Raw genomic sequence first — 15,462 nt, forward strand, 5'->3', positions numbered from 1 at the left:
GGCATGGCTCACCGTGGGGCGGACCCTCCCATGTCAATCATCAACCAAGGTAACACACTATAGACTTGCCCACGGGCAAATCCTGTAGAGCGCTCTTCTCAATCGAGAGCTCTTCACTCTGGCTTGTGTCAAGTTGACATAAAACTAACCATCACAGTGGATTTGCCCCATGGGTTCCTGCTGCTGGAAAGACCTGAAGGAGGCTTCAACTTAGGAGGTTGGCTTTAAGAGTTTGCTTTGTAGGGTGGGGAGTCCTTGTGGGGTTTATTGTAGTTATAACTTGGAGAGCTTACAAAGGGGAATGTGACCAGAGATTTGCTTGGGTTGCATCCTTTATGCTAATCCTGCAGGTTAACATGTTTATCCGAAGGTATTTATGAGGCTTAGATGGCCCCTTCCATCTCCTGATGAGACCTCTATTTCTCTCCCTGAACTCAGAGCTGAAAGAAGCCTGATCCTGGGTCGTTGGCCCACCTCATGGCTCCAGAACCTTCTGATTGCAACTCTCTGAGAGCTCAATGGTGCTTCTGCTTCCATTGGGCCAGGAAGGCTGGCTGTGTTCATGGCAGAGATGTGGCTGGGGAACAGGCCGAGTGCTCTCTTACGGTTGAGTGGGTGTGCATGTAGAAGCCTTGCAAGTGTGAAGCCCTGAGCCCTGTTGGATGTGGATACTGTGGGAGCTCGGGAGGCATCTCTTGGTGTTTTGGGGGCATAGAAGCAGTCCCCAACTTTGCTTTTGAGTCTTCCTTTTCCTGAGTCCAGGTCTTCTCCAAGGCTAATGCAGAAGGCAGTAGAGCCTGCACATTGTTCAGAGGCTATCATGAAAGCACAGGCATTACAGACCTAGAAAGATCTGACAGGGGTCTTAGGTTGTGCTGGGACTCAAGGACCTAAAGACTAGCCTGAGGCCAACTTGCTAGTAAGGCATCTGGGAGGGCTTATTAATTTGATTTAATTTCTATTTCCATAGCTTCTTACTCTTGGCCTCTATCTCTAGCCCTGTCCCCCTTTGCAGCTTACTTCAAAGGTTCCCTGCAGCTCTCAGTTTACAGAGCACATAACTCTAGGCCTATGGAGCCCATAGCCCATCTTTTTTTTTTTTTTTTTTTGTCTTGTGCTAGGACTCTGTGCAGGCCAGCCTTTCCCACAGAGACATGACAGTTCTAACATGGAATAGGCAACCTACTCCGGGGAGTGCACTGCTGTGAGCCGAGGAGCCGTGTCCTTCATGAGCCTAGGTGTTGTCCTAGCCTTGGCGACTAATATTCCTCTTCCTCTCCAGCTTGCTGCGGTCCCTCCGAGAGCCCTGGTCTCTGCCTCTGAGGAAACTGATAAGTAGAGAAATATCTTAAGTCCTGGGAAAATTGTAGGCAAGTATGCAACCGGACAGGGCAAAGTCAAGGAAAGACCTCAGTCTCCAGGAATGTGGAAGGGAAGTCGATCACCACAGCCTGTAGATGGGACAAAGGCTGTGGTCCAGGGAGCGGTCTGTTGCTCCTTTTCCTGAAGTCTGAGTTTGGGAGCAGCCAAGAAATGAATGAGTGAATATTTGGCATCAGGCAGCACCAGCCTAGGTCTCACAATGGAAAGCAGACACAGCGTGGCTACAAATCACTTCCTCTTCTCTGTGAGCTTTGACCTCTGAGTGACCTTTTGCTAAAACAAAACAAAACAAAACAAAAACACAAAACAAAGGCAAAACAAAACCAGGATCCCCTGGGACAGGGGCTTTTATCTTGAATCAACGCCATTCACCTGTCTGGCCCTCATAACTGGGAGTAGAAAGTGGGGGCTACCACACCTTTGTACAGCCCTGCCCTGACAGTATGCAAAAGCCTTCACCTGCTCTGTTCATCATTCCCAGAGTCCTAGAGAACAACAGAAGAGGCCGGCATCCTCTCCAAGGAGATGCAAGGACAGAAAATCAAGTACTTACCTAGATATCATGAAGTCTAAACATACCATGTGTCTATAGACCCAGCCTGCTACTTCTTCCGTGGCATGCCTCAGTTCAGGGCCAATGGAACTTGTCTTGGGATGCAAGGGCAATGTAGGCAGGACAGGACACAGATGTGATCCTGGGCCCTGAAAATCATGTACAAGTGGGGCTCGTCAAGTTAATGCAGCCTGGAAAAATCTCCCAAGATTCCAGGGGCACATCTGAAAGAACCATGGCTGGGCCAAGCTCCCCTGTGACTTGAAGGTTTACCCACTGGCTTTGCCAGTCCCATGGGGGGTCCCAGAGGTATAAGAAGCAGTTTCCTTTTCACTTCCTGCCCAACAGCATACATCACTGAGCTGAAGGAGACCCTCATCCCCACATGCTGTGTGGTTTGTCTGTTTCCCAGGAAGAGGACAGGGTCATCCCCTTAGACTCAGGCTGGCCTTGTGTCCCAGCGTAGATGGTCACTCAGGTTTGCCTGGCGCCTGAGATCCTGAACTCCATGAAAATGAGCATCCGGAATGGCCAGGCAGCTGTCCTAGGCTGGTCTCAGCCAGGCAGCTTGGGCTGTTTTCATTTCCCTGTCAGCAGGAAGCTGGGCTCTGACTACATGAGCTTGTTTCCTGTTATGGTGAGAGGCAAGGGTTCCTCTCTTTGCTTGGCACTCACCCTCCCTTGGTCCAGGAACTCCTCCTCTTCCCCACCCTGTCCCCACTTCTCTTCCCAACTGCCCTTGCCAACACTACAGCCCACTAGAGAAATTCCTGGAGTACCACATTCAGATCCCGCTAGGTACACACATTGCAAGTCTCTCCCAGCCCAACAGGAGCCCTCACTCCTTGCAAGCCATTTAAATGATTTCCTTATTTAAGATCTGGTTGTTATAAGACAACCTCAAGATAGATGTCTCCCCAGCTTCCTTTAAATGTAGCTCCAGTGCTTGGCATCCTGGTACAAAGCCACTTACTCCACCTGGTCAGCAGGGTTTGCAGTAGAAGTCTCATCTGGAGCAAATGTCACAGTCTTCTCGGGTCATGTGGTGATGACTGAGGCCTGGGGGACCAGCTAGATCTGATGGGAGAAAGTCTAAGGTTCCTGAATGTGTTCTCCCAGGATGCTGCTTGGGTGTGGGGGTGCGGTGTCTGCAGACCCGAGTAATCACACATACTGAATTTTCATATAGGCAGGTTGAATAGACTCAATGTATAAGTCCCTGAGCTGGGGCTTCAGGACATGTGGCCTCACCATGCTGAGCTATCGCTTGCCGGGTTCAGCCCAACGTCATGCACCCCAGTGTATATGCCCACATGTGCACCCCCTTTCCCTGTGTCTGACTCCCCTCTTGTTGATGTCTCTCTGTTGCTTCTGCTTCCCCTTGGCTTCCTCTAAACCCCTCTTTCTGTGCCTTGTCACCCCCTGGCCTCCCTCTGTGGCTTGTTTCCCATCCTGCCCACACACTACCCTCATCAATGGATATAGTGATATTCCTTTCTCATGAGTATACAGACATGTATGTGTATATGTGCACAGAGCCTCATTTAGTATGGCATAAGCGCCACCTGAATGGGAGTCTGGATATCTTATGAATCAACATATGAATATACTCACTGATAACTCCAGATATAGGGTCCCTTTAATTCATTTCATCTAATAGGGGGGTGTCTTGGAAAGGATGCTGGCCAGGGTGTCTGGGCCTTTGGGTTTCGGTCAGTGCCAATTCATGATCTGTCATCGGGCCAGTTTACCTCCTGTTCTGATTTTATGCCAAAGGAGTTGGTGAGATAACACATATTTCATAAAAAGCAAAAAGGAACACGCAGACGTTATTAGGCAAGGGCTGGCCCAGAACCCTTTGACAAGTACTGACAAGTACGAATGGTCCCATTCCCACCCTGCACTCCCACCTCTGGTTTTACTGTCCCTGTCATTTATTACTGGGTCTTTGCAATCAGTAGCTTCTTTGGAGAGGTTTGGGCTGTACCTAACTGAGGTGATGTTCAGTTTCTTAGTCCCCCGGATGTGCTTGCTTGCTGGCCTGACTTCCTTTCTTCATGCCCACATGATGAACATGCAGAGAATGCTCTAGAAGAAGGCACCTTTTGAGCCACAGCCTTGCTGCTCTAATGTCTCAATGTCCTTTAATTTTTGCAAGGCTGAAGGGAATGGTCACACATCCACACACTGGCAACTGGTCTCATTTCATTAACAAAGAAAGGGGCCACCAAGGCCACTTTCCTTACTCTAGCCGTCCACTTAAATCCTTCTTCCTAGTGAGTCTGGCCTCCTACGCTATCCACATACCCATACCTGTGAGAGCAAAGAGAATCGGGACCGTTCCCCATGTCCTTACTGTGTCTCTGCCAGTGTTCCAAACCATAATGGGATCTGTTCTGCTGACTTATCCTGCATGCAGGCGACATTACCCAGACACACGGGGCCCAAGGAGCAAGAGAAGAAGATACACGGCAACATGAGTGGGGCTAATAAAATTTATTCCCACTAACAAGGCAATGACCTACCCCATAATTCAGCCTGGCGAGCAGGGCCACTGCCTCCCTGGACCCGCCAGGAAACACACAAACTTAATCATCGTGGCATTCCCCACTTCAATTATAGTTCGAGTGGTGGCTGTGGCTGTCTGCCTTAAACTCTGGGAGGGAGAACAAGAGCTGGGATGGATGGGCGGGCTGTGTGGGATTTATCTGCCCCTGACAGGCAGCTGCTAGGGGCGGTTAAAGCCAAGGTCTAGAAGGGGGAGGGAAACTTCCTTGTGATGTTTGGCTGGTATTGCTCACAGGGCTGAGAAACTTCTCTGGGAGTCCCCAGGGGTCCAGTTGGGGCCACTGGGTTTGTTCGCAGCCTAGCTGCCACCTGCAGAGTACTGATTCTCTTGCCAAGCTGGCCCATAGCTGTGGCCTCTACAGACCTCTATTGTGCCATGCCCTGGCTACTTAATAGAGGGAGGAACCTGGGGCCCTCAGCAGCTGGGCTAATGAGGAGAAGGTCCAGCCCCCAAGATCCTGAGTGCACTGCTCTCTGAAGGCTCTACTCAGCAACCCCTTGGAGGGTACATGGCAAACGTTTGCTGTTGGTTGTGGTCTGGTTTGCAGAAAGCACGTCGGGATTAATGCCCCTCTCCTGGGAATACAGCAGAAAGAAATGGTCTCAGTTTCCTGTTAGAAGGCTAGCACACTATCATGACTATCAAAAGACTCCTCAGGTATCTGGTGACACTGGTCCACAGTTGGTCTCCAAACATACAGAGGTTTCAAAATGAGTATAAAAAGAAACATTGCACCTGTTTATGGCTTCCATTGCTCCGTAGGTACAGAAACACATTAATTAAGCTTTGGGAGCTGCCTTTCCTACTCACAGAGCTCCTAGGACAGACACAATTGGCCTTCTTTTGCCCTGATATTTAGCCCTCTCTCTCCCCTCCTCTATGAGATGCCTGGAAGCAGGTCTCTCGGTTCTTGGGAACCTTGGCTACAATTTGTTGGGTTGCTTTTTCTAGCATGAGACACTTTGCACCAAGTCCCTTCAATAACATATTTGTGTAACTAGGTTATTGTGGCTGTGGCTTGCTGGCTGTCCCTCTGCTCCTCTGTACACATCCATTTTCCTTACAATTCCATTGAAAAGGACACAATAAAGAGTCACTCAGAGATGATGCCTTAGTAACTAAGAGGACTACTGCACTGTCCCACTCCCTTTGCGCTGTGCTCGCAGCTTGGGTTCAGGGGCAACCTTCACCTGTAACAGTTTTGCTCAGCTTTCCTCTGAAAGTTCAGTGCTGTCGGAGCCTCAGCAGAAGTGACAGAGCGGATTAGGAACGATGAAGAAGAAAGTAAATATTATACAGATCAGTAAAGCCATCAAAGGGTTGGAGGCATGTGCCCTGTGTGTGTGTGTGTGTGTGTGTGTGTGTGTGTGTGTGTGTGTGTGTGTGTGTGCTAATTCTTTGTTGTAGAAATGATCACTCAAACACATCTCAGAGTAACAGGCTCCTCAACAAGGCTAAAGCTAAGCCTACTATAGTCTCCTGGAGTCCTTTCCAGGCTTCTGGGAGCCCCTGGGAGCTCTGTCTGTTTACCCCTGAGGAGACAGAGGTACAACACACACACAGCCTCATCTCCAGGGCCCCATGCATGCTGTGTTTCAGGCCCTAGCGCATTTATGAGCACCTGAGGGGTCAGCAGCCATATTTGAGATATGGCTCCTAATAAGTGCGTGATCATTATCACCCTGTGCTGCAGAGCTTCACAATTGGAGTCTGTATTTAGACGTGAGCTATTACAACTTATCTGATCAATACCGCCTTTAAAAAGAAATCCCACATGTGTAATTCACTGATGCTGGATTTCTGGCGGAGGCCTGCTATGGGCAGCTCCTGGTGTTTGTGTGTGTGTGTGTGTGAGTGTGTGTGTGTAGGTGTAATTAATGCAAAAAGGGTTTATGGCTTGTGAGGAAGAAGAATTCCAACGGGTCTTCTGTCCAGCGCCTCACAGATTTACTTCTTTCTTTTTCCTCCTCCCTTATATGTCTTCAGAAAGCTTGCATTTCCACTTTCTTTGGAATACTTGAATACAAGAGAGGAACATCCCGACCTTGATGATTGGTCCGGGTCCTGCTGAGCAGGGGAGGATTGGTTGTGTCCAGGCTAGAGAGCTGGCAGAGGGCAGAGGCCCTTCTTAAGCTGTGGGCCCCACTGTGCCTGAGACTGGACAATACCCTCTCTAAGGCTGCTGCCTAGCAACACACTGGACATTAGGGGTTGTTTTTGTTGTTGTTTGTTTGTTCATTTGTTTGTTTGTTTTGTCTTTCTAGACTGGGAATTTGGACTTCTGTTTCCCCTGTAACTTAATAGGTTACTAGGGCAGCCATAGCCATGTCTTGATTTTGGTTCCTGTAACGTGGCTTGGTCTGGCCTGGTGATGTTACTTTCTTCTCTGGAGGAGTACAAAAGAATGGTAGTATTTTATTCTGTGTTCTAAGCCATGGAACATGGAAGGGAGACCAAGTCACTTGCCTGTTTCCCTAGTAGTTGGTGGCCCTGCCTTCATTCTCTCCATGGACACCTGAAGCAAGATACCAAACAGATTGTCTAAACACAGCCTGGGCAGGTCTCCTCACTGGAGAAGGACAATTTTGGGGACACCAACTGAGACTTTTGCATCTTTATGTTCCTGGGACTTGTCTTAATGCTTGGTCATCTATAAATATCCCGAAGCAAACCAGTAAATGAAGATCTGTCAATAGCATCATTCTCCCAGAAGCCCCCTTTTCCTCTTGCTCAAAGTAAGTTCCTCTAGGCTAAGGGGCCCCAGCAGATGGCCCCACAGGAGGAACCTGGGCAGCTCTGGTGCTCTCCTAGGGTGGGAAGATGCTATGGAGGTGCTCAGTACTTCACATGTGAGGGCGGCCATTCCTCCCTACCCTAGGAAGGGCTGAAGGGCTGTTTTGCTGCCAGGTGTGTAAGGACCCATCTGTTTACTGTCCTCAGAGCGAGGGCGAACCAAGTCTGGCCTTTCATTTTTTTCCTGGAATCCAGAGCAGCCTGGCAGGTAGGTCTATGGTCAGAATGGTCGGCTGTATCCATCCATCCATCAGATTGGCTCATTTCTGGGCCAGTGTGGGCTGTTTGTAAACAGTGGATGCCTGGGGTGAGGGGAGAAGCCTGTGGCTTTGGAAAGACTATCTCCCAGAGCTCAGCTAATTGGCCCACAGGGGGATGGACCTGCTGACCCCTACCTCGTTAGCACTGCCTTTGGACCACTGAGCTCTGGCCTAGATCTGACCTTTCTGTAATCAGGGTTCACTGGGGTTATGGTAAAGGTGGGCAATTGGGGGCCAGGAAAAGTACCTCTGTGTGGCAGGGAAGGGGCTGTGAGGAGTGGACCAGGGGCCTGCCCAGATAGTGTGGGCGTCAGGATACCTCCTGCCTTACAGTCTTCAAGATGGTCTGCTAAGGCTGTCAGCATGATGGTTGGGTCCTTAGGAGATGATCACTAAACCTGAGGTTGGAAGATGATTCTAAGGCAGTGGATCTCCATCTTCCTAATGCTACAACCCTTTAATACAGTTCCTCATGTTGTGGTGACTCCCCAACCATAAAATTATTTTTTGTTGCTATTTCATAAATGTGATTTTGCTACTGTTAGGAATCTGAATATATATAAATATCTGATATGCAGATCATCTTAGGTGACCCCCCTGTGAAAGAGTTGCTCACCCTCCAAAGGGGTTGAGACCCACAGGTTGAGAACTGATGCTTTGAGGGACTGAAGTAGAAGCCTCACAGTTTCCCAGGTCTGACTTCTCCAGCTTTTCTTAGGTCTGGGCTCCTCAAGTGGCTGCCTTGTGGTTCAGTCCCATGGCCAGGGGACACGGGCAGAGGAAGAACGCTGGCAGCGCTTTCAGTCCCCTCTCGGTGGAGATGATAGAGCTTTTCAGAGTGCCAGTCTCTGCAGAGTGGGAGCAATTTCCTTGTAATTGGTAAAGTAACCGTAACTGCTATGTCATTTGTATGTAGCGACACGTAATTGCACGGTAACCTTTGCTGCTGTGCACGAGGGAAGCGTGGTAAACTATTAGATTGTAATTCGGAGTGTCAGCTTTGGCTCCCCACACCACCTCACCATGGCGGCTGGTGCTCTGAAGGCTGCTGGGTAGCTGCTTTGGGGCCTATGGCATTTAGGTCCAATTGGGTGGGCTGTTGCTATGTAGTGAGTGCTGGGCCTTGGGACCTTCCTCTATAAGAATGGAGTTCATTGGCCAGGCAGCCTAGCTGGATCCATGAGCTTCAGGTTCAGTGAGGGACCCTGAGATCCTGTCTCTAAAAATTAGGTAGAAAGCAATTGAGGAAGACACCTGATATTGACCTCTGGCTTCTACATGCCGTTTAGACGTGTATGTGTGTGTGTGTGTGTGTGTGTGTGTATGTGCGTGTGTATGTGTGTGTATGTGTGTGTATGCACACATGGAAACATGCGCAACACAATGGGGGGGGGTGGCTGAAGAAGATATATCACACTGCCAGCTGTAACATGTTCACAGGCGTTTGTAGAATGCCTGGAGGGGGAGGCCAGGCCTGGGCCTGCAGGCACAGCTAGACTCCTGATTACAGCCTTGTCCTGGCTCCTGTGACTGCGGCTCTAATAATAATGTTAATGGGGCCCTAGGGAAGACCCAGCCAGGGTCACAGCAAATACGCTGCACCCTCTCACCCAGGTACTCAGGAATGCATACCATCCTCATCTGCCCAAGAGCTTTATGAACTAGCCTGGAGCCCAGGCATCTGCACTGTATGGGCATACGCAGGCCTTTGGGCAGGGAGAATCTGTCAGATTCTTTCCCTATGCTGTAATTATCCCTAGGCTGCTGCTGAGGAGCCTGTAAGAGCACCTGTCCCCCTCAGCCATCATCACTGCTGTTCCGGGCTAGGTTTCCACTAACAAATCCACCTAAGATATCTTCCTTCACCGAAGTGCTTCCAGGTCATGGGTAGCCTTTTTTTCATTGCCTCATCCAGTCCTTATATTGGCCCTGCCTGACTATTTGACAGCCAAGGAAGGTCACCTGCAGAGGACAGTAGGAATAAGTTTTACCTGGGAAGTGGCTCAGTGGCTATGCAAGCCTGTCCGCTGGTATTTTCTCAGTATTTCATTGTGGAAAAAAAAATCCCTCCCCTAGTGCTCTAGCTTTGAGGAAACTAAGAAAAGGCACTCTTCAGGGTGGCTGCCTGCTTGGTTAAAAGCCTGGATTATAGCTTCATCACCTGGGGTCTCATTCAGAGGGAAAACCAGCCCTGGCGAAGCCAGAGGTGGTGAGTGTCACCTTCCATCATGTCACCCATGAGCCCCCTTTTGCATCTTCAGTATCATTTGAGCAAGGGCAGGCAGTGTGGGTGTTGAGTGTAATGGTACAAGTGTGGAGACAGAACCCCTGCCTCCTGATGGGGCCTGGCAGGGAGCCCTGTGGTCCAAGATAAGCCAACCCCGAGCCTAGGCAGCCAGGCCAGGGTCCCCTAGCTTCCTCCTAGTAAAAACATTCCTCACCTGGGCCCCTTGCTGTGAACCACCACAGAGGAAAGGTAGGCAGGTTTCTGCCTCTGACAGCGTGATGTCAGGATGCAGTTGCCTGGCCACATCATCTGTTTTTGTAAGTGGCTGATTTGTTTGTGTTTCACTAGGCTAAGGGAAACACTGTTTGGTAACCCTGGCCACCCAGACACTCTTCTAGATAAAAGTAGAGAAGCCTAGATTTCTCTTTGCCTCAGGTTAACTAGAGTTGTATAGATGATGGTGGTAGGGAACTACGAAACATGGGCTCCCTCTGCCTCCTGCCTCAGTTTCCCCTTATTTAGAATAGATGGCCATTCAGCTTTCAGCTACCAGGAAGACGGGTCAAAAATAGGCAGAACACAAACTTTGCTGGTAGCAGAGATCTTTGTATCACAACATACGCTGGGAAGATTAGGGACTTGGATTCTTTGTGAATTGGAATAGGCAACATTCAAGGACTATGAGATTTTTGGATGCTCTGGGCTGCCCTGGGAACACCTGGCGTGTTGCCATAGCGACACCATAGTCTCTTAACCCCCATTATTCCTATCCACCTTTCCCCTACCACCTGTCTCCTTTCTCATTTTCTCAAGATTGGAAGAAAGTTGCAGGTGAGACTGGATCTTGAAGCCTCATCATAAATGTCACTGCTGTGGGTTTTTTGTTTTTTTGTTTTTTTGTTTTTAAATAGGGGAAACGGGGAGGGAGTTTTGTTGGATCCGATCTATTGGACCAGCTGCATGTAGCAGAGGCTGGAGCCAACCACAGACACCGGGCAGACATTTGTTCCACATGTGGACGAAGGGGAGAGGTTAGAGAGCTGTTCAGTACGCTGACCTCCCTCTATGATGCTTATGCCCGCTCCTCTTCAGGAAAGGAATGCAAGAGCCCCAGGCCCTCGAGAGCTGAGCTAGCCACTTTCACAGGGCGGTGTTGGCAGGAGCCTGCCTGCTGCTCCCCAGATGCCTCTTGCTTTGACTGGATTTAAGCCTTTAAAAGAGCGACACCTTGTATTTTATTTCATTCCCTTCTCTGGAAGGTGCAAAGAGGACGTTTACAGGCCTGAGCTTGATAGGCTTTACGATAGCCCATCAAAAGACGGGGACTGCGCCCTTCATCTTTATAGTCTGGGGAGTGAAAACCACAGGAAGACAGAGTAAGTCTACTGAGGTCACACAGTGCTTCCAAGAAAGGAGCAGAAATCCAGTACGTTCCCAGCACCCTAGAGAAGCGAGAGCCAACGGCCAACCCAGAATTGTTTGAGAGGGGTGTGAGAGTGCTTATCAGTCACTGTAGCGCCATTGTGCCCTCCAGGGCACAACAGAACCCAGAAAAGACCCCACTGTTGCATGGAGTCCCCTCTGTTGGGAAGCAACTGGAAGCCTAGTATGAAAAGAATAAAGATTGAGTGGAAAGACTAAAAAACTGGCCCCGGAGTCCTCTCTCTTGACCCTTGACCCCTGGAGGTTGTATTTCTTGGAGTCTGGAGAACAGTTGGGTCGTTTGTGTCATAGGCTGTTGAAGAGCCTTCTGTTTAGACAGTGCTCAGAAGTGTATGTTGGCTTGAGAATGAGATGTTTGGGAAAGCTTGAGAGCAGGTGCTTTCCTTCTTAAGGTCTTTTCTATGACTCCCATAGCAGTAGGCTGTTTCCTAGGAGATTATGTGGAGCATCTTGGGGAACTCGGTCCACAGATGATGTCCTGGCAAAGGTTGCTATAGGCCTGACACGGCTACTGCTGCCTCTGCTCACTGTGTTCTAGGAGACAGGGAGCCTGAGGGTAGCAGCATAAACAGGTACAAACCTGCTCCTTTGCTGATCATCTGGGCGGGCCTCTGTGATCCCATTGGACACACTTCACCTGTGCAGACTTCACTCTATCCTCGTGAACTTTCACCAGCACATCTGCTTCCAAGTCATTATGTAGACACAGTCATGGAGGCCACGTCTCTCTTACACAAGAGCCCAGTTGTTTGTGGGGCCATGTGACCATGAAGATGGACCCATCAGATCCGCCAGGATGGAGTTATGAGGGGTTGGATGCTGTGGTCCACAGTGAGAGGTACCTCCAAGGATCTATCTGTGTTGCTGCTGCAGGCTTGCAGCTGTCTGCTTGGAGAATTTGGAGAAACCATCTAGCTTCTCTGCAGCTGAGCTTTTAATGCAAAAAAAAAAAAAAAAAAAAAAAGGAAGGATTTGCAATAAGTAAGTTTATTGCTAAGAAGTCGGCTGGCTCTGGATTTTCCTGGTTTCACACTTTTGTTATCCATCCCCCCCAACCCTTGCTCTTTTCTAATATTTCTCCCATTTAATTTAATTTTCAGCTCCTAACCATTGATGACAACTTCTGCGGCCTGGATATGAATGCCCCTCTGGGAGTGTCTGAAATGGTACGTGGCATTCCGGTCTTCACTGAAGACAGGGACCGCATGACGTCTGTCATCGCCTATGTCTACAAGAATCACTCTCTGGCCTTCGTGGGCACCAAAAGTGGCAAGCTAAAGAAGGTAGGAATGAGATGCGATTGCTTTGATTACTGTGAAGACAGTCTGTTCCCACTGTCATGGGCCTGGTGGGCTGGGGGGACAGACTTGAGCTGAGGAGATACGCTGCCGTTGAGGTGATGGCAGTTGTGTGGCCTTTCTCTGCCTTCATTTGTAGGCTGTGATGGGAACCAGGCTGCATGAGTGGGTGGACTGACTCTTCTCCAGAGCTGGCAGGCACATGAGAATTGTTAGCCCAGCCTTGCTAGGTGGTTCCAAATGGTGTATTCTGTTCCACTTGGCCTCATGCCCTTAGGCAAGGGCTCTATTAAGTCTAGGTGGCTGGAGAAGGTGGACTGGGGGAGGGCTGTGCCCGTTCCTCTTGTTCCAGCCCTTATGGGCTGGTGCATCCATCTGGAATTCATTCAGGGAACAGATGGAGCCATGTGCAGACCTGCTTGAGAGCTGCTAATGGGGCTAAGAGCCAGCTTGTGGGAGGAGGGCGCCATGGCTGCAGTGGCAGCAAAGAAGTGGCTTATGGATGGATGGCATCATATGGTCTGAGAACTTGGCCTGTGACCCTTGTCCTGGCACAATGGACAACCTTGGCTCATTGGCAGCATCAAGTGTACCTGCCCATTCAGAAATGTTCTCAGCCATGGATCCTCAGGGGGTTGGAAGTGGCTCTATTATGAGCTATCGTTGATGGGGTTAAGTGTCTTTCTAACTCTGGAAGTCCTGCTCTCAGTTGGCTGATTATTAAGTGCTCTTTAGCTTGTCTGACTTAGGTATTCCTTGGCATTTTCCAAATACCGTGTGATTCAGACTAAGTAAAAGGATGAAGACTGAACCTTGATCTCTTCTTTCCTTTTGATTTGTGTCTTGGCATTAACTCCGAATGGCCCTGAGTAAGAACATAGTCCATGTAAGTCTCGAAGGCTATGTCTACTCTACCATCTTATCATGTAATGCCACAGCAATCATTCCCTTCCTGTGGACTTGATATCCAAGCATAGCTTGTAGGTCTGGAATGTAACAGTGTGGAGGACATGTGACACAGGATTGGGAGTGAGTGGCAGGTATACAGAATAATTATGGAATATATGGAAAAGAAAACAGGGTCTGCCATTAGAGTGCCAAGGTACTCAGAAGAAAGCACACGTGGTACTGAGTACCTAGTCTCACACCTCATACCCGTGTTCTGTCGTCAGCGGCACAGCTGAAAGGTAATTTGCCCATTGTCTGTACATGCTCAAGAATTGTATTTCCTGGGTCCCTGCCCTTTATGCGTCAAGCATAATTGAATTCCTTCTCACTGCCGTATCTCCCAGGGATTTCTACCTGTGCATTGAACTGAGTTCTGTAGATGCCCAGAGAATGAGCAGCAAGGTGTTGGTCTTCAAATAGCGCCAGTGTCTAATTGCCGTCACCTGCCTGCTTCTTCCTTTCAGGCTCCCTCTTGAGCCATGTCAATCATCGCTTCATTGCTGTAGGAGATGTGGCCAGCTTTCCCTTCTTTCTGGCTGAGGCTTCACGTTTTTGAGTGGGCTAGGAAATCGGGTCCCCAAATTTGTTGACCATCTGTCCAGTGGGCCTGGATAAAACCAGGAAGAGAATCTTGTGAGCTTTCTTGTAGTCAAGCACCTTGTGGATATCTCTGCTGGCTATTAAGGAGGACTCTCTGCTGGCTATTAAGGAGGACTCTCCGATGGCTATTAAGGAGGACTCTCCGCTGGCTATTCACTTCACTGGAAAAGTGATTTCTAAATCCCAGAGGCTTGTTATGGTTTAGATCATCTGTAAAATGCTTGGCCCTACTGGGAGATGGTGAAACCTTTGCGGATGGGGGCTGGTACAAGACCCTGAGGTCATCAGGTCTTGTCCTTGAATAGGATGACCTAATCTCATCCCTTCATTTTATTTTCTCTTTGTTTCTTGACTAATGATGTAACCTCCCTCCCCCACCCCTACATTGCATGCTGTTGTGGTCATATTGTATCAACTTGCAATGGCCCAAAACAATGAGGCCAAGTGAAATTAGATTGGAATCTTTTAAACTGTGAGTCCAGATCACCCATGCTCTCTTTATAAGTTAATTGTCTCGGGTGTTTTGTGATAGTGATGATACATGGTCCTAAACAATCACCCTGTGCAACTCATACAATGAGTGTCTACTGACTGGCTGCATCAGCTCCCATAGAGAGACGAAGCGTTTTGAGAGTAAGCACACAAGCACTTTGGGTTGCTTTAATGCTTTTCACTGGTGAGCCCCATCTTAGTACAGCAGAGAAGCCACTTTCTTCATCACCCTAAAAGACTGCTACCCATGGAATCTCAGACTTGCTTTCCAGACAGAATAGCCCCTGGATGAGGAATAATTTTATGTCAGTTCTGGAGCTGTTTAGACTGTGTTGCCAGTGACAGGAATGTGGAAAGTTCTGCATAAGAGAAAACAAAATACGTGTTTCCCCCCCCCCCCCCGACTCAACTGCACCGTAAATCTGAAATGATTTAGAACAGTGCCGAAGCCTGTCCCCTGCCATCAAAACTCAATGTCACCCAGCTCCATGAGTAAGGGTATGACCCAGGATGTGGGTGAACAGATGCCCAGAAACCACCCTTCTGAGGGCCATGGGGCGGAGCGGGGGGGGGGGGCAGAGCCATGCACGAATGACAGGCAACACATGGTAGGAAACTTGGGGTGTTCTCAGCCACAGGCAGGCTTGCCTTTCCCATCTTCCCTTCACATGGGTTTGTGTAAGAATGGTCCAGCTTCAACCACCTGGGATGTTATATTTAATTTCCACAACAGTGGTGGGGCTGGTGAGGCGTAAATATCTGAAAGCTAGGAGTAGAGGTGTCGCATTGGGGGGGGTGCGGAATGAGCCGACCCTTCTCCTGGGGTGGGGGGTGGGGCTCACCACCCAGGCAGCCAAACTTTCTGCTCCACAGGTTCAGAGTGGCAGCCGCTTAAT

The 15,462-nt window shown here is 49.3% G+C and overlaps 1 protein-coding gene across 1 annotated transcript in view; it reads left to right on the plus strand.

The window, feature by feature from the left end:
• The window catches only part of PLXNA4 (plexin A4), a 452,691-nt gene that overhangs the window by 79,464 nt on the left and 357,765 nt on the right, over nt 1-15,462 (plus strand). The window contains exon 3 of the mRNA XM_084784426.1: nt 12,329-12,511. Within this exon, the coding sequence (XP_084640552.1) occupies nt 12,329-12,511 (183 nt within the window). The remainder of the gene's footprint in view (nt 1-12,328; nt 12,512-15,462) is intronic.

This window comes from Acomys minous, assembly GCF_964271855.1.
Source record: "Acomys minous genome assembly, chromosome: 6".
NCBI lineage: Eukaryota > Metazoa > Chordata > Mammalia > Rodentia > Muridae > Acomys > Acomys minous.